This window comes from Myotis yumanensis, unplaced genomic scaffold (assembly GCF_028538775.1).
Source record: "Myotis yumanensis isolate MYYU_CA2020_CCGP unplaced genomic scaffold, mMyoYum1.0.hap1 SCAF_8, whole genome shotgun sequence".
Lineage (NCBI taxonomy): Eukaryota > Metazoa > Chordata > Mammalia > Chiroptera > Vespertilionidae > Myotis > Myotis yumanensis.
In genome coordinates, this window is record NW_027223759.1 from 70,976,266 (window position 1) to 70,995,418 (window position 19,153).

Genomic DNA, 19,153 nt, shown 5'->3' on the forward strand with positions numbered 1-19,153 from the left:
GTTGAGGGTGACCAGGCTGGCAGGGGGGCAGTTGGGGGTGACTAGGCCAGCAGAGCGGGGCAGTTAGGGGCAACCAGGTGGGTGGGTGGGGTAGTAAGGGGTGACCAGGCTGGCAGTGGGGGCAGTAAGGGGCAACCAGGCCAGCAGGGGAGGGGCAGTTGAGGGTGACCAGGCTGGCAGGCAGAGGCAGTTATGGGCAATCAGGCAGGCAGGCAGGTGAGCAGTTAGGAGCCAGCAGTCCCAGATTGTGAGAGGGATGTCCAACTGCCGGTTTAGGTCTGATCCCTGTGTTCTGGCCTAAACCAGCAGTTGGACAGCCCCTGAGGGGTCCCGGATTGGAGACGGTACAGGCTCGGCTGAGGGGACCCTCCCCCGTGCATGATTTTTGTGCACCAGGCCTCTAGTTAAAAATAATAGAATGCAATAATAAATAAAGCATTATTCACCAATAGCTTAATGAGTTATCCTTTGGAGAGTGTTGTTCACCAAAAAACAAACAAAAAATGTATTTAAACAAAGAACACCTGGAGTCCACCTTAAACCAAGGGAATTCATATTGAATAAAGGACCTTGAGAAACTTGAATGTACACCTGAGTTTTAGTTTGGACAAGAAGGACTTCCTAGTTTCTCTCATACTAAGAAAGTATCCTTGATACAAGTGCTGTTGAGATCACTTTGTATTGTATGAGTTGATTGAGGGAAATGATGGATCTTATGTAGACAGCTGTAGACAGGCAGAGATATCTCATTGTCAAGAATGTTCTGGTTCATGATTTTGACCTGAAGATTTACCTTACATTCTCACAAGGAACTGATGTAAAGTTCCAAGTCACTTTCTAATTATATTACTCAAAGAAAGGCTGTACATATTAGGTGTCCTAGCTTTTCCTTGGAAGAGGAATTATGACATACCTGAGGGTTTTGAAACCTGGAACTCATGTTTTTCCTGGCAACCCTGAGCACACCAATGTTAGCTTAATCTTGGTTGAGTCACTGTTTATCTCCAGTTACTCCTGAATGACACAACTATAATTACCCACATGCTCAAGTTTATAATCACTTATATTTCTTTGCTTCCCATAGTGGTGATACATGATAGAAGGATTTGTTGAGACATGTTTGAGTCCATATAATTTTCAGCTTAGTCTGGGATTCAGGCTAAAATTCAGATGTTTAATGTTTTTAAACCTGAAACACACACACACACATAGACACACACAATGAAAGAGATTAGGAAAAAACAAAACACTGTTAGTGAAAAGTGTGTCAGTCTGTTTCAGTACTACCTTAGGGCAAATTGTTCCTTTGTTCAGGGAAAACCAAGTTAAATAGGCCAGTTTTGTTTTTCAATGTAAAGCAAAGACTGTTCTAACATAAATATTTGAGATCCTCTGGTTTCAGGGAATTAAAACTATTTAGAGGATGATAGTAAAAGCTTGTCTTTGTGAAAGATAAATTGCATTTCTGCAAAAAAAGTTTGCTTTTGGAAAAAAATAAAATGTGTTTTAGTAAGTAGGATAATGAGGACAAAAGAGAGAGTAGAGTTATTGCCCATTCAAACCCTTTGAATGGATTGGATGTGAAAGGGCGAGGACTACGCCCTCCATCTTACCCTGTGTCCTCCATTTTGGGGCAGCCACGTGCTTGGCAAGGAGCTTCTTCCCGGAAGTCTAAGCCTCTGCTAGCCACACCCAGGAACAAGAACACCGACTTGCGCCTGGCCAATCGGCAGGACCCACAGTCCTTTCTCCTCCCCTTACTCCAACCCCCCTATAAAACCCCTCTCCACACAGAGTTCTCTCTCTCTGCTTCCTGCTGCTGTGTCGGCAAGGTGGGGGAGCCGAGCTAGCTTGAATACAGACTCTTATGCTTTTGCATCGGACATGGCTGGCTCCCTGGTGTGGTTTCTTGGGGATCCTGAAATCTGGGCATAACAGGATATCCTCTTGTTAGAGGGGTAAGGGCCTCAACTTAAGGGATTTGCATTCTTGTTAGGTGGCTTCATTTGGATACTTTAGCCTCTAAAAAAGTCAAATTCACGTGGTTAAGAGTCATGCAGGTTACAGCTGTATTCATTCACAGGAACCAACATCATTAGTAGCTACTTGGATTGATATATATTTTCCATTATATATCTGATCAGTTATTTTTGTATATACTAATAATAAAATTTGTTGTATTTATTTACTTATTGCCTGCCATCTTACTGAACACTCAATAGTTTTCAGTAGATTCTCTAGTTTTCCAAGTGTTTAATTACAATATTTTCCAGAGTAAAGTTGTTCCTTGCTTAAATTTTTAGACTATAATTTAATTTGTTTAGTTTTCAGTAAATTAGACTGGTGAAAAAAGATGTTGAGCTCTTTAGCAGTTAAAGGACTTAAGAAGATAAATATTCAGAGCAAAGTGTACAGGTAAAAGCTACTACTATGGTTTGGTTGTGATTAGAGTTGACACTAAATATTTGGCAGTGTGTGCTGGATATCATATTGTTCAGATTGTGCCCTGGCTAGTACCCTCTGCTGGTGCATATTCTGGTATGTGATTTGTTAATCACCTTAATAATCTGAGGAAATAAAAATGAAAGCGTATATATGAAAGCCTATATCTGAAAGTCATTTTATTAATTTATATTTTTTTAATCCTCATTAGAGGGTATACTTTTTATTTTATTATTTTTATTGATTTCAGAGAGGAAGGGAGAGGGAGAGGGAGATAGAAACATCAATGATGAGAGAGAAACCTTGATTGGCTGCCTCCTGCATGCCCCACACTGGGGATCGAGTTCACAACCCAGGCATGTGCCCTGACCAGGAATCAAACCTTGACTTCCTGGTTCATAGGTCGATGCTCAACCACTGAGCAACACTGGCTGGGAGAAGATATATTTATTGATTTTAAAGAAAGGGGAGGAAGAGAGAGAGAGAGAGAAACATCAGTTAATTGCCTTCTCTATGTGCCTTGGTCAGGATCAAACCCGCAACCTCGGTATATGCTCTGACCCAGAAACAAACTCACAGCCTTTCAGTATAGGGGGTGGCACTCCAACCAACTGGGCCACACCGTCCAGGGCCTGAAAGTTATTTTAGATAACCAACTTATTTTTTTTATTATTAATATGGAAAAAAAAGTCTCCAAGTCTTTAAACTAGAGAGTCAGTAGTCTAATTTATAATAAGCAAGCTACCTGGAAATCTATTGCAATCCATTCACGTTAAGTAGTTAGAAAAGGGGAAATAATCCCTCCAGTTAATCATTTGTAAAGCATTTTAGGAAATAGATTAAAGAGAAAGTTGCAGGTATATAAATTTACTCTAATATCTTCACTAATTAAATCATATCCAAATACCTTAAAATACCTTTATCTTTACATATATATATATATATATATATATATATATAGAGAGAGAGAGAGAGAGAGAGAGAGAGAGAGAGACAGAGGAAGAAAGTCTCTTCTTTTGGACATTACAACAACCCTGTGTCTCTAGACTCATAATAGAATTACCACCATTTAGCAAATTAGAACCTAAATTTTCAATTTATTGATGCTTATTCTCACATTATTTTATATGTGTTCTTAAAGACAGCTCTGGATATACTTTAATAAATTATATAACATTTAATCCATGCAGTTAAAGTGCACAGTTCAATGTTGTTTTAGTCTATTGAGTTGTGCAACCATTATTACAATCAATTCAATAATATTTTTATTACTACTCCTCCCTTAAAAAAAACCCATATCAATTAGTAGTCACTTCAATCTTATTTCCCCCATCCTCCCTAACCACTGACAACCACTAATCTACTTTATGTCTTTAAAGATTTGCCTACTATGAACATTTCATGTGAAGGGAATTATAGATTAAGTATTCTTATGTGACTGGCTTCTTTCCCTAAGTATAATAGTTTCAAGCTTCATCCATATTTTAGCCTCTATTAGAACTTCACTCTTCTTTATTGCTGGATAATATTCTATTATATAGATGTGCAGTACCACCTTTTATTCAGCTATTCATCAGTTGATTGACATTTGGGCCATTTCTGCTCTTAGCTATCTATAATAATAAAAGTGTAATATGCTAATTAGACCTAACATCTTTCCAGACCACCTTCTGGATGAAGCTGGGGCTGCCAGGGAAGCCCGGGTCCTGGGTGCCAGAGGGAAGCCAGTGCCGGCAGCCAGGGGAAGGAAGGCCTACTCTTGCATGACTTTTGTGCATTGGGCCTCTAGTTATGAATAAAACTGCAATGAACATTTGTGTACATTTGGATACATATTGTATTTTTATTTCTCTTGGGTCTAGACCCAGCAGTGGAATTGCTAGATCATATGGTAATTATATGTTTAACATTTTGGAAAACTGCCAGACTTCTCTCCAAAGCAGCTGCCCCATTTTACATTTCTACCAGCAGTGTATGAGAGTTCTAATTTCGCTACATCTTTGTCAAAACTTGTTATGATATTTTTTATTACAGTCATTATATTGGATGTGAAGTATGATTTTGATTTTCATTTCTCTGATGGATAATAACATTGAGCATTTTTTATCAGGCATTTGTATACCTCATTCAATTCGTATGCTCATTTTTTCCTTGGGTTATTTGTTACTTTATTGTTGAGTTGTAAGAGTTCTATATATATTCTAGATACAAGTTTGTTAGCACATTAATGCTTTGAAAATATTTTCTCCCATTCTGTGGATTACATTTTTACTTTCTTGGTGGTGTCTTTTGAAACACAAAAGTTTTTAATTCCTATGAAGTCCAACTTGATTGATTGATTGCTTATCATCTGTTCTTTTGGTGTCATGACAAAGAAGGCTGTTTCTAACCCAAGTTTATGAAGATTTAGTCCTATAGTTTCTTCTAAGATTTGTATAATTTGCCTTTTACATTTAGATCTAATATATATATATATACTAGAGGCCCGGTGCACAAAAATTTGTGCACTCGGAGGGGGGGGTCCCCAGCCCGGCCTGTGCCCTCTCACAGTCTGGGACCCCTCGGGAGATAACGACCTGCTGGCTTAGGCCTGCTCCCGGGTGGCAGAGGGCAGGCCCAATCCCTAAGTGCAGCCCCTGGTCAGTCTCAGAGCAGGGCCGATTGGGGAGTTGGGGCGTCGCCCCATCATGCACAGAGCAGGGCGGATCGGGAGGTTGCAATGCCACCCTCAGTCACGCTCAGGGTAGACTGATTGGGGGTTTGGGGCACCGCCCCCTGTTACACTCAAGGCAGGGTCGATGGGGAGGTTGCGGTGCCACCCCCGTCACGCACAGAGCAGGGCCGATCAGGGGGTTGGGGCGCTGCCCTCTGTCACTCACAGAGCAGGGCCAATCAGGGGGTTGGGGCGCTACTCCCTGTCACAGAGCAGGGCCGATCAGGTGGTTGGGGCGCTGCCCCCTGTCACTAACAGAGCAGGGTCCATCAGGGGGGTTGGGGCACTGCCCCCTGTCACTCACAGAGCAGGGCCCATCAGGGGGTTGAGGAGCTCCCCCCTGTCACTCACAGAGTAGGGTGGATCAGGGGGTTGGGGCGCTGCACCCTGTCACACTCAGGGCAGGGCCAATGGGGAGATTATGGCTCTACCCTGTCACACACAGAGCAAGGCCCGTGGAGGGGGGTTGGGGCGCCACCCTCTATCACCCACAGAGCAGGGCCGATCAGGGGGTTGGGGCACCGCCACTGTCACACTCAGGGCAGGGCCGATGGAGAGGTTATGGTTCTACCCTGTCACACACAGAGCAGGGCCGATCAGGGGGTTGGTGCGCTGCACCCTGTCACACACAGAGCCACAGGGCAATTGGGGGATTAGGGAGCTCCCCCCCATCAGGCACAGAGCAGGGCTGATCAGGGGGTTTGGGCGCTGCCCCCTGGCACGCTGATTCCGGTGCCGGGAGCCTCGCTGCTCCGCTGATCCCGGTGTCAGGAGGCATATTACCCTTTTACTATATAGGATAGAGGCCTGGTGCATGGGTGGGGGCCGGCTGGTTTGCCCTGAAGGGTGTCCTGGATCAGGGTGGGGGTCCCCACTGGGGTACCTGGCCAGGCTGGCTGAGGGGCTGAGGGCTGTTTTCCCGCTGGCAGTTGACTAAAACCTCCCAACCGCTCCTTGTTTTCTTTTTTTTTTTTATTCTGGGCCAGCTTTAGCTCTGAGGCCTCGCTGCTGAAAACATGGATACAATGTTGCAGTCCGGGACTGACTGAAAGCCGGTTTTGTTTAGCTTCTTATTTGCAACATAGTAATAGTTGCTTAGAGTTGCAGTTGAGAGTCCAGCAAGTGAGGCGGGGAATGTTGGAGTCTGCAGTTCCTGGAGGAAGCAAGCCTCCCTGCTCGCTTCAGTGCATGGCTGCCGGCCGCCATCTTGGCTGACAGTTAATTTGCATAAGGATACGCTGATTAGCCAATGGGAAGGGTAGCGGTCGTACGCCAATTACCATGTTTCTCTTTTATTAGTGTAGATATATATATATATATATATATATTTTTTTTTTTTTTAAATATATTTTATGATTTTTCACAGAGAGGAAAGGAGAGGGATAGAGAGTTAGAAATATCGATGAGACAGAAACATCGATCAGCTGCCTCCTGCACACCTCCTACTGGGGATGTGCCTGCAACCAAGGTACATGCCCTTGGCCAGAATCGAACCTGGGACCTTTCAGTCCGCAGGCCGATGCTCTATCCACTGAGCCAAACCGGTTAGGGCCTAATATATATTTTTACTGTGTGTGTGTTCATTGAAACTATGCAGAAATACAACTGACTTTTGTATGTTGCTCATCTGCCCTGCAACCTAACTGAAGATTTTACAATTCTAATAGGGTTTTTTTTTTGTAAATTACTTAAGACTTTGTACATATAAAACATGTCATCTCCCAATAGAGATCATTTTGCTTTTTTCCAATGTGGATAATTTCTCCCCCCACCCCCCTCAGTTTTTCTGACTAAATCTTCAACACAAAAACTGTATGGAAGTGTATGAGTAGGAATAATTTTCTTGTTCCTGGCCTTATGGCGAAATCTCTCACTTATTCACCACTAAGATGACACAAGCCTTGGGCTTTTCATAGATTCCATTTATCAGTTTGGGGAAATTACCTTCTATTTCTAATTTGTTGAGAATTTTTAAGATGAAATCGGGCATAACAAAGGTTTATGATACATAAACCTTTAAGTCAACCATGTAAAGTATAGGCTCATTGCAATGAGGGAGACTGAACACAAGAAGAGCTGTAGATTATCTGACCCAAGAAAGCAAGCAAGCAAGCAAGCAAGAAAAGAAAGAAAGAAAGAAAGAAAGAAAGAAAGAAAGAAAGAAAGAAAGAAAGAAAGAAAGAGAGAGAGAGAGAGAGAGAGAGAGAGAGAGAAAGAAAGAAAGAAAGAAAGAAAGAAAGAAAGAAAGAAAGAAAGAAAGAAAGAAAGGGAGAGAAAAGAAGAGAAGAGAAAAGAAAAGAAGAGAAAAGAAAAAAGAGGATTTTTAGGAAAGGGTAGAGTTTATACAAAACTTAAGTATTTAAGTAATGTTTTGTTAGACTTAAAGTAAAGCATAGCCATGTGTACTCTGTGTAGAGTTCAATACCAGGTCTACACTATGAACTGGACCCAGTATCCTGTTTCTCTGGAAACTACAAATTTAAGAACGATATGGAATGTTGCACCCAGAAGCTTCTTGTTTTAAACTCTGTACCAATCTTCAAACAGGAAGCTTTATGATACTCCTTGACTTTAGAAAAGAAGCCAGTGTATAGGGATTAGTACCCTTTCAACAGGAAGGCCATTGTGACACTTTACTGTTATAGCATGTTCTTGAGATAAGTATTATTTCTGTTAACTTTGTAGCAGTATTTATCCATAACTTTTTCCAGCCAATGAATTCAATGTTTTGTATATGTGACTCCCTTCCAAGCACATCCTTTACTGCCACTTGCATCCCATAAGCCCTTATCCTGCCTTCAGAACACTGTACAGGCAGGAAGGAGCTGCTGTTCCTACTTCAGTGATGATCTCTGTGAACTCTTCTGAGTAGCTGTAGAGTAGTGGTTGGTGTCAATGCGACAGACTAGTAGGATCAATTTTGCCACTCATTGCTGTGAAAACTAGAATTCAGCAAATTAGTTTAGCAATGATTCTGAGTTATTTGCCTGCCTTGGATCTTTGATGAATTGATCTCATCTTTTTATTTCTATCAAAGCACATTAGTACCTCATTCATGCTTAGCCAAACCCAATTACATGATCAAAGAGGGGAGATGGGGAGGGAAGGGGACTCTTTTACTTTGAAAGTGTATGAAGTGAGAAGGTGGTATTTTTACTAGCTATCCATCAGACATATGGAGCTGCTGAATTAGCACTGTTAGAGTTTTTTTCTTAATTATGTCTATTCTATATCCTCAAGTTCCAAGAATGTTTAACTCTGTAGTGATTTAGTCTATTCAATATTTCAGGACTAGTTGAGTAGATAGATAGGTATTTTACTTCAATTTTCAAACTACACGATTATCTGCTAGGACTAGTAATTCAAAGCTCTTATTGAACCTGTTTATCTGATTTAGGAACCTTAATGTACACACACACACACACATACACACATACCCCTCACACACATGCCACATGACCCCATGTTGTATTAAATCATCATAAAATGGACATAAATATCTTATGTTATCTTAAGTACTAGTAAAATATTTTTTGTGATTTTTAAAATTTGGCAGATGTTTAATTGACAATTTGTTAATGACAAACACAATTATAAAGACTGGGATATTTTTGAGAAAGACATATATTACTGAAATATTTTTAAATGTAGCATCAGATTATGATTAAGTGTACTGTCAGGCTGTCATCTATTACAAAATACAATAAAAGAGATTATACGTGGACGGTGAGGTGTATCATGTACTCTAGTAACCTCAGGGTTACTAGGTCAACCACCAGCTTCCTCTCAATGGTGATGCCAAGTGGTTTCTTCCTAATTTGTAGAAAAAAGTTCCCATGATGAACATCTGTCAAAGTCAGTTAAAGGGGAAGGTACAGAGTGAAGCTGGATTAATGATTCTGATTTGCTTAGAATTTATTTTAAACTATGCCATTTCTCATTATATCTGTGAATTCTGAAGGAATATAATGCTGCTTATACTATTAATGCAGTTAATCATTTCTTAAGTGATTTGATATTGCAAAAAATACCATGGAATGGATGATTTATTATTTAATAACTGAAACACCTTTGGCCATTATCAACCTCCAACCTACTCACTTCAAATAAGAACACATTATGATTCAGATAAAAAGAGCTTAACAGGTTTTATTATGATTATGTTTTATAATGTTTCTTCCATCATCTCTGGCTTAAGTTTCCAATCTAATCACCCACATTATTTATCATAAATTGTTTTGTTGACTGTGTGAGAGGAGGCTACTCATGGTGAATTACTGGTTATACAATTCACCCAGAGTCAGACAATTTAAAATGAATGAATCATTTGTTTGGATCCAGCTTGGTGTAGATTGAGAATAGTCCTAGGTGCTTCAACTCATCTCTAAATACTAGTAGTCGTGCTAAAGAATATAGGCTTTTAGAAGCAAATGAATCTGCACTAAAAAATTTGCTTTAATACTATCAATTCTGTGACCATAGGTTTCAGTTTCCTTCTTAGGACAAGATGAACAATAAAACCAACTTCACAGAGTAGATTTATACATAAAGTGATATATGCAAAGCAAGTAACATTTTCTAGCAGAAATACAGTGCTCAATAAATGGTAGCAATTAATTTTTATTAGTGAATTTTTCTCTATTCCATGTAGAAAAAGAGGATAATGACATGTTTAGTCTCATTAAATAAATCTAGTTCAAATGGCTTTAATATTTTTTCATTCCCATTAAATTCTATTGACTACCAAACTAAATACTTACCCATTTTAAACTTTAAAATAACCCTTTTAATCTACTTGTTTTCTGAATAATTCCTTTCAGAGATTCCTTGAGAGAAAAACAACAAAAAGGCCCTTCCTGCTAAATGTTAATTTATTAGTATGACTGCTAAAGCTGTGCACATTTTTTCTCAAATTTAAAATGCTAAAAGTAATAACTCTGAGGAAAACAGGTAACATGAAGGCAAAAATTTAATTTTTTTTATACTTAAACTAGAGACCCAGTGCATGACATTTGGGCACTGGGGGTGGGGGGGTCACTCAGCCGGCCTGCGCCCTCTTGCAGTCTGGGACCCCTTGAGGGATGGATGTCTGCCTACTGGCGGGGAGCAGACCTAAGCAGGCAGGCGGACATCCCCCAAGGGGTCCTTAGTGCTGCTGCAAAGGTAGGAGAGGCTTCTGGCTGAGTGGTGCTCCCCCTGTGGAGGCGCACTGACCACCAATGGCAGCTCCTGCATTGAGCATCTGCCCCCTGGTGGTCAGTGCATGTCATAGCGACGGGTCGATCTGAAGTTTTGGTCGATTTGCATATTAAGGTTTTATTATCCTACTAGTGGCCTGGTGCACAAAATTTGTGCACTGGGGGGGGGGGAGGGTGTCCCTCAGCCAGGCCTGCACCCTCTTCAATCTGGGACGCCTCGGGGGATGGGATTGGGCCTAAAAACCGGCAGTCAGACATCCCTCTCGCAATCCGGGACTGCTGTCTCCTAACCGCTCATCTGCCTGCCTGCCTGATTGCCCCTAACCACTTTGCCTGCCGGCCTGCTTGCCCCCATCTATTCCCCTGCTGGCCTGCTTGCCCCCAACGTCCTCCCCACCAGCCTGATTGCCCCCAACTGGATCCTCCTGCCAGCCTGCTCACCCTCAACTGCCACCCCCCCACTGGCCTGATCACCCCCACTGGCACCCCCACCGCCTGATCAACCACAACTGCCATCCCATCCTGGCCTGATCCCCCACAACTGCCCTCCCCTCTTGGCCCCTAACTGCCTCTACCTCGGCCCTGCCACCATGGCTTTGTCCAGAAGAACATCTGGAAGGTCTCCTAGTCTAATTAGCATGTTACCATTTTATTAGTATAGATAGAGGCCTGGTGCATGAGTGGGGGCCGGCTGGTTTGCCCTGAAGGGTGTCCTGGATCAGGCTGGGGGTCCCCACTGGGGTGCCTGGCCAGCCTGGGTGAGGGGCTGAGAGCCATTTTCAGAATGGCCACGCCCCCCAGCAGGGACCCTCACCCCAATGGTGGTGTGTCCAGCCTGGGTGAGGGCCTGAGGGCTGTTTGCAGGCCCCTCCCTTGGCGGCCGGCCCGGGCGACCCAAGCCTCCCGTGCGCTCAGGATGGTTCCATGGCTGCCGCCCACAGGCCCCTTCTTCAGCAGCCAGCCAGGGTGGGCGGGAAGCTTGGCTTCCTCCGTCACCAGGGGTGACCCAAGCCTCCCACCTGCTCTAGCTGGCTCCTGGCCGCCGCCATCTTTGTCCCGCTAATTTGCATATTCCCCCCTGATTGGCTGTGGGATGGTGCAGAGGTACGTCCAATTTACATATTTGTCTATTATTAGTGTAGATACAGCAAAAGGGTAATATGCAAGTAGACCGAATGGCGGAACAACCGAACAACTAATCAAAGTGTAATATGCTAATAATATGTTAAGGTTGCTCAACCGCTTGCTATGATGTGCATTGACCAATAGGGGGCAGAAAGTCAACTGGTTGACCAGTCGCTATGAAGTGCACTGACTACCAGGGGGCAAATGCTCCAACCTATAGGTTAGCTTGCTGCTGGGGTCCGACTGATCGGGACTGAACCAGATGGGCTGGACATGCCCTGGAGCCCTTCGATGGTCCCTCCCTGGCCTGATTGTGTACCAGTGAGGTCCCTCAGGTTGGCCTGCACCCTCTCATAATCTGGGACCCCTCGGGGTATGTTGGAGAGCTGGTTTTAGCCCAATCCCCCAGGCCACTTCCCTTGGGAGGGCGCCAGATGCAGGGCTCATGGCTGACGAGCACTGCTACAGCAGTGTGAGTCTCTCCTGATCAGGACTAATTGGGTGCGAGCCCACGGCAGGCACAGTGGGGCCGAGATGAGTGGGAGTGGCAGATAAGAGCTGCAGGCGGCGTTGGACTGTGGGTTTCGGTCCGATCCCTGTAGGCCACTCAGATGGACCCCACCCATGCACAAATTCATGCACCGGGCCTCTAGTCTATAATAATAAAAGCATAATATGCTAATTAGACCAGACAGTCAAATGACCTTCCAGACATCATTCCGGATGTCTTCTGGACAAAGTCGTGGTGGTGGGGCCGAGGCAAAGGCGGTTGGGGTGATCAGACAGGCAGGCGAGCAGTTAGGGGTGATCAGGCAGGCAGGCGAACAGTTAGGGGCATCAGGCAGGCAAGCAGAGGGGTTAGGGGAGATCAGGCAGACAAGAAGAGTGGTTAGGGGTGATCAGGCAGGCAGGTGAGGATTTAGGAGCTAGCGGTCCTGGATTGTGAGAGGGTGCAGGCCGGGCTGAGGGATACCCCTTCCCATGCACGAATTCGATGCACTGGGCCTCTAGTATAGGATATGTACCCAGCACTTCTATGAAAAATAAAATAGCTACCCTATGTTATTGTAGAGATTGGGAGCACAATTTTAAGCAATAATTACTCATTTTTCACAGTGTCATTTGTATATACTGGAATCTACATACTACCATTTATCTTTCCTTAACATTTAAAGCATGCCTTAGCTGGCAATTCATTTCATTTTCTTTTGTTTTCAGGTCATATTATTTGAATAGAATCAAAGACCTTCCTGCATGAACTTACTAAAACATTCTCTGACTGAGTTGCAAGGGTGGAGTTAGATGTTGGCTTCTTGATACTATTGCAATTTTTTATACGTTTGCTTTTCCTTGACATCTCCAGATATAATATCAAGAGGAAACTCATTATGATTCTACCTGAATGGTATCTCTGCCTTATGATTTTCAAAAGTATCTCTAAATTGTTACAACTGGATACTTGTTGAAAATTAATATTTAATATATGAAAATAAAAGCCACCATTTTTCTAAATAAATGCCAATTACTTAACTGAGTTGTTTTTTTGAATGACAAGATTTAGTCTTAAATGATGTTCTTAGAAAAATCTGTTCCCATCAGTAGTTGACAGCACAGTCTTGCTGTGTATAATCAACCATCAATTATAAGCATTGGTTTTATTTTGAAGAAGTTGTGAAGAAATGATTAATAAAATATCATATAGGTATACATATGTATCTTAAAGGTTTTTTCTGTCCAGAAGCCAAGTCTTTTGTAGATAAAAGTGTCAATGTATTTTTTCTTCCATCAGATGTGGGTTCTGTGGAAGGCCTTGCCTATCACCGAGCCTGGGATACACTGTACTGGACCAGCTCCACTACCTCATCCATCACCAGGCACACAGTGGACCAGACTCGGCCCGGAGCCTTTGACAAGGAGGCTGTCATCACCATGTCAGAGGATGACCATCCACATGTGCTCACCCTGGACGAATGCCAGAAGTAAAAACAGTGCATTTTTATTTCTTTATTATCATTATATGCCAAAGACAGGTTAATTTTAAAATGAACTCACTTTAAAATTAAAGATTTCCTTTGAAGTTCTCTTTTCACAATTCATAGAACTAGTTTTTGTAGAAGCATTGTGAATGTGAATAAAGGAAATCCAGACTCTTTGAATGCATGGCATCACTTCCATGGGTAATCCAGTCAAAGCAAATTAAATAATGAAAGGGAAAACAGACAATATTGTGCTGGAAAAGGCATATGAAAAAGACATTAGGGCACAGCTGATTGAAATTAGAAATTTGGGGGGAAAAGACTATTAACATGAATTGAAAACTAAAAGGTGTTTTTGTAATTTAATTTAGTAATTTTAACAACTGGGGATCTTTCCAATTAAAATACTGAGAAAACAAACAACAAAACATCTTGTTTGCTGCTATATTTTCAACATTTGATGCTAGACTACAGCTTAAATAGTCCACATCTGTTGATGATAGAATGTGCAGACATTTATAATAATACTTACAAATAATTCATAGCAAGAGAAAATACTCAGGCTATAATATGGAGCAAATATAAAATGACAAATTAGAAAAAAGTCATGCTTTTTGAAATGCCATAAAAAAGTAATTGTAAGAAAACTGAAGAACAAAGCTTGGGATAAGTAGGAATATCTATATCTCTATCTGTCTATATCTATATATCTATGGAGTTCCATTCTCATACAATATGGTAAGATATTTATTACCTACTAGAAAATCCTTTATCTTTAAATGAAATAAGTTAATAAAAGTCAGACCAATCTGGCTTTCACTGAGCAGAAATAGAAGAGCTCTTTTTAGATGTGATGAGGAAAAATCAGAGACTAAAAAACAATGACATGAAACACTGGCCCTGACTACTTGAGAGAAGAAAGAGCTACACAAATCACTCAGCGCGAGAGGAACTAAATCCGGGCCCTCTTATCGAGTTGGAAATTCGTTTAGACTTATTTCACTTAATTGAGTACCTTCATCTTATAAATAGAGGCTCTGAAGGTTGAGAGATGAATGCTGAGAGGAGGTTGACTTCTCAGAGCTTTGGTGATTTACTTAAGATGGACACAGGCCTTCAGATGCCTGGGCTATAATGCTACATTGCCTTTAAATGATTATACATAGAAATGATATATGCAGTCTTGCTTAAATGTGAAATATTATGTCAAATTGTTTTTCCTTGTCAGTATTTATTAAGCATAAATTTTCAAATATTTAAAGCAGCCTTCCTGTCAGATTCCCTCTCTTCTGCCTACTTTCTCTTATTTATCCCTTCCCTTTCTCCCTTCCTCTCCTTATCCTCCCTCCCTCCTTCCCTCCCTCCCTCCTTTCTTCTTTCCTTCCTTCCTCCTTCCCTCCCTCCCTCCCTCCCTCCCTCCCTTCCTTCCTTCCTCCCTTCCTTCCTCCCTTCTTTCCTCCCTTCTTTCCTTCCTTCCTTCCCTTTTTCTTTCCATCTTCCATCCTAAGCAGTAACACCCAATCTTCTAATAAACTCTTAGGTACAGTCTTATAGATAAAAAGGAGAAGGGGGGAGAGAAAGAGTGTTTTAGTAAAAGTAGGGCTTGGAGATTGGAATCTGCAGCCTCTCCACTCTTCCAGTGACCTCTAAGAGCCATAGAATCCTAGGACTTCCCCAAAGAATAGTTTGACAAAGTATTCTATAAAATCTTTAAGTAACAAATATTATGTTTAAGGGTTGATAACACCTGGGATTCCAGGAACAACATTGTAATTTATAGAAAAAGCTCACTGAGAGAGAAAAAAACAAGATACTAAAGAAATACTAGTATAGGAGTTTAGTAATTGTATTTCTCTAAAACATTTAAATGGAGCATGCAGAATTTAAAAAGCGAACATGGAAGGAGAGGGAGATTTTGATTTTCACCAATTGAAGAAAAGTAGTAGGGTAAGAACAATGTCTAAAATGGTCATATTGGACCTGCTGAAAAAGATATTAATAAGTAAGCATATTCTCAGTTCAGAGAAAATTTAAGATGATGGTTTTATACCTGGTTATAATAAATCCTCACTATGCAGAAAACTGACTCAATTTAATTAAATTACTCTTTGAGAGAATACATAGAAAATTGTTTTCCAGAAATAGTTTCCAGGTTTCATTTTTTTTAAATTGGAAAAATATGCATGCAAATATAATATACATATCCCCTTTATTACCTACACTTCCTTAAGGACCAGAGATACGAGAAATAATTTGGTTCTTTTAAAATAGTTTGACATTGCCATGTTTCCACTAATGTTTTTACTGTTAATGAAAATTTTAATTTATTTTTACATTTTTTAAATTTATTTAGTTTAATGTTTTGGACCAACTGGAATGAACAGCATCCAAGTATTATGAGATCTACCCTGACTGGGAAAAATGCTCAAGTGGTGGTCAGTACAGACATACTTACTCCCAATGGCCTCACCATTGACCACCGTGCAGAGAAACTTTATTTCTCGGATGGCAGCCTAGGAAAAATTGAAAGGTGCGAATATGATGGGTCCCAGAGACATGTAAGTTGAGAATTTCTTGATTATAAATGTAAACATTTGAAAAATATATGCTTTATTCTTGCCGACAATATGCATATGAAGAGATTTCAAAATAGGTTAATTGTTTGAATCAATCCAATTAAATAATATATTCAGTGAGAAAGAAAACCAGATAATATTTTGAAAACTTGATCTTCAAGTTCATTTGCTACCACAGAGACAATTTGACTCATATGAACTTTATTCTTGAGAAACAATAACTGATTGAATTGTTAATTAATGGAATTGTTACAGTGATTTGCATAAGCTCCATTGTTATTTCTAATTTTTTTGAAATGTGAAATGAAGTTGATTAGTTACCCTAGGCTAAAAGAATATTAGAAAAGAATAAAATGATCTTCTGTCTGTGTTTGGCTCCTCAAAGCAACCTAAGCTTTGAAAAGAGAAGAGAGAGATTCTTTCATAGGCAGGTCCATTCTCTGTGTCCTTCGTCTGGACATGTCAGTGGAAGAACCCTTGAAGCCCCTGAAACACCCTTACAGCAGACATGTAGGGTCTGTGGAATGGTAAAAGTTCAGTGCCCACCCCTTATCCTTTGAGGACAGTAGCCCTTAGCAACTGGGAAAACTCATAGTTCAGGAGAGTAAGATCTGGTAGTCACACCACTGGAGAAATTCACCCCCGCACCCCGACCCCAATGCATGCCTGAAGGACAGAATGAGGCTGAGGCTCTTCACTCCTGCATGTTATTTCTTGAAGGGCCAGATGGTAAATGTTTGAAGCTCCAGAGGCCATATTGCCTATACAGAATATGTGGATGAATAGCTGTGGCAGTATTTCAGAATATACAGTATGACAAAAAAACAAAGGGGACATCTGTAATACTTTCAACAATAAAGATAAATTTTCAAAACAAACTATATAGTATATACATAAACAGGCAACCAACCAATAGGTCGTAGTTTTCTAATACCTAATCTATAACTTTAAGCTCACTGTTTAATTCAATTGAATATAAACCTATACATAAATAAATATTATACATATATACAGATATTATGTTGGGTGATATAGATATTTATCCTAGAGCAATCAACTAAATGAGTGTATATATATATATATATATATATATATATATTATATATATATCTGTATATAGATAAATAAATAGGAGAGAGAGAGAGAGAGAGAGAGAGATTGAGAGTTCTTGAAGGAAAAAGTGCATTCATTTACATTCTAGTACAGGCACCTCATTATTGTGGAGTATCTACTGTGTGTATTACTGATAGAGGACAGTTGTAAGCTTAAGAAATGTTCAATGGGCTAAGACCTGGTGAGGTCAGTTTGTGCTAAAAATAATAACTATGATCAAATATATCTGTATAAAGTCTTGGTCTATCTTTTCTTTTTTTAAATATGTTTCTATTGATTTTACAGAGAGGTAGGGAGAGGTGGAGAGAGATAGAAACATCAATGATGAGAGAGAATCATTTATGGCTGCCTCCTGCACACTCCCTACTAGGGACTGAGCCTGCAACTGGCAATTGGGTCATGTGCCCTGACTGGGAATTGAAGCATGATCTTCTGGTTGATAGGTCAATGCTCAACCACTGAGCAGCACCAGCCAGGCTCTCTTTTCTAATTAAAGATCATGTGACCTTAGGCAAATTATTTAGTCTTTATAAATTTTAGTTTTCCCATGTGCAAATCATCTAACTAAATTTCAAGATTATTATAAGGATATAGTGTGAAAGTATGTGCCTCAGACAACAGTAAACAACTTATAAATGAAGCTAGTGGATAATGCTTTTGAAAAAGATAATCAGGGCCCTGACTGATTTGGCTCAGTGGATAGAGCGTCGGCCTTCAGACTGAAAGGTCCCAGGTTCGATTCCGGTCAAGGGCATGTACCTTGGTTGCGGGCACATCCCCAGTAGGAGGTGTGCAGGAGGCAACTCATCGATGTTTCTCTCTCATCGATATTTCTAACTCTCTATCCCTCTCCCTTCCTCTCTGTAAAAAATCAATAAAATATATTAAAAAAAAAAAAGAAAAAGAAAAAGATAATCAGGGAAATCATTATCCTGGGTGTGGTATTATTTTCTAGTATGTCCTGATAAAGGGAGTGCTTCTATAATTCCTCATAACAACCCTGTCTCCACTTCAACTTATTTTATATATGCCTGTTTTTTCCTTTCCCCTTCCTTCTATTCTTTTTTTTTTTTTTTAAATTAAATCTTTATTGTTCAGATTATTACATTTGTTCCTCTTTTTTCCCCCCATAACTCCCCTCCTTCCAGCTCCCACCCCACCCTCCACCTTCACTCCCCACCCACTGTGTTCATCCATAGGTGCATGATTTTTGTCCAGTCACTTCCCGCATCTCCCACACCCCTTTTTCCCCCAAGAATAGTCAGTCTATTCCCTTTCTATGTCCCTGATTCTATTATAATCACCAGTTCATTCTGTACATCAGGTTATTTATTCACTTGATTCTTAGATTCATTTGTTGATAGATGCATGTTTGTTGTTCATAATTTGTATCTTTACCTTTTTCTTCTTCTTCCTCTTCTTAAAGGATACCTTTCAGCATTTCATATAATACTGGTTTGGCGGTGATGAACTCCTTTAGCTTTTCCTTATCTGTGAAGCTCTTTATCTGACCTTCAATTCTGAATGATAGCTTTGCTGGATAAAGTAATCTTGGTTGTAGGTTCTTGGTATTCAGCACTTTGAATATCTCTTGCCATTCCCTTCTGGCCTGCAAAGTTTCTGTTGAGAAATCAGCTGACAGTCGTATGGGTATTCCCTTGTAGGTAATTGAGCCTCTTTCTCTTGCTGCTTTTAAGATTTTCTCTTTGTCTTTTGCTCTTGGCATTTTAATGATGATGTGTCTTGATGTGGTCCTCTTTGGATTCCTTTTGTTTGGGGTTCTCTGCGCTTCTTGGACCTGTAAGTCCATTTCTTTCACCAGGTGGGGGAAGTTTTCTGCCATTATTTCTTGAAATAGGTTTTCAATATCTTGCTGTCTCTCATCTTCTGGCACTCCAATGACTCTGATATTAGACCGCTTAAAGCTGTCCCTGAGGCTCCTTACACTATCTTCACACTTTCGGATTCTTTTTTCATTTTGCTTTTCCAATTGGGTGTTTTTTGTCGAAT

General features: G+C 40.7%; 1 protein-coding gene across 1 annotated transcript in view; it reads left to right on the plus strand.

The window, feature by feature from the left end:
• LRP1B (LDL receptor related protein 1B) overlaps positions 1–19,153 on the plus strand; it is a 1,706,338-nt gene that overhangs the window by 1,385,560 nt on the left and 301,625 nt on the right. Inside the window, exons 42-43 of the mRNA XM_070423500.1 lie at positions 13,268–13,457; positions 15,808–16,012. Coding sequence (XP_070279601.1) covers positions 13,268–13,457; positions 15,808–16,012 — 395 coding nt within the window. The remainder of the gene's footprint in view (positions 1–13,267; positions 13,458–15,807; positions 16,013–19,153) is intronic.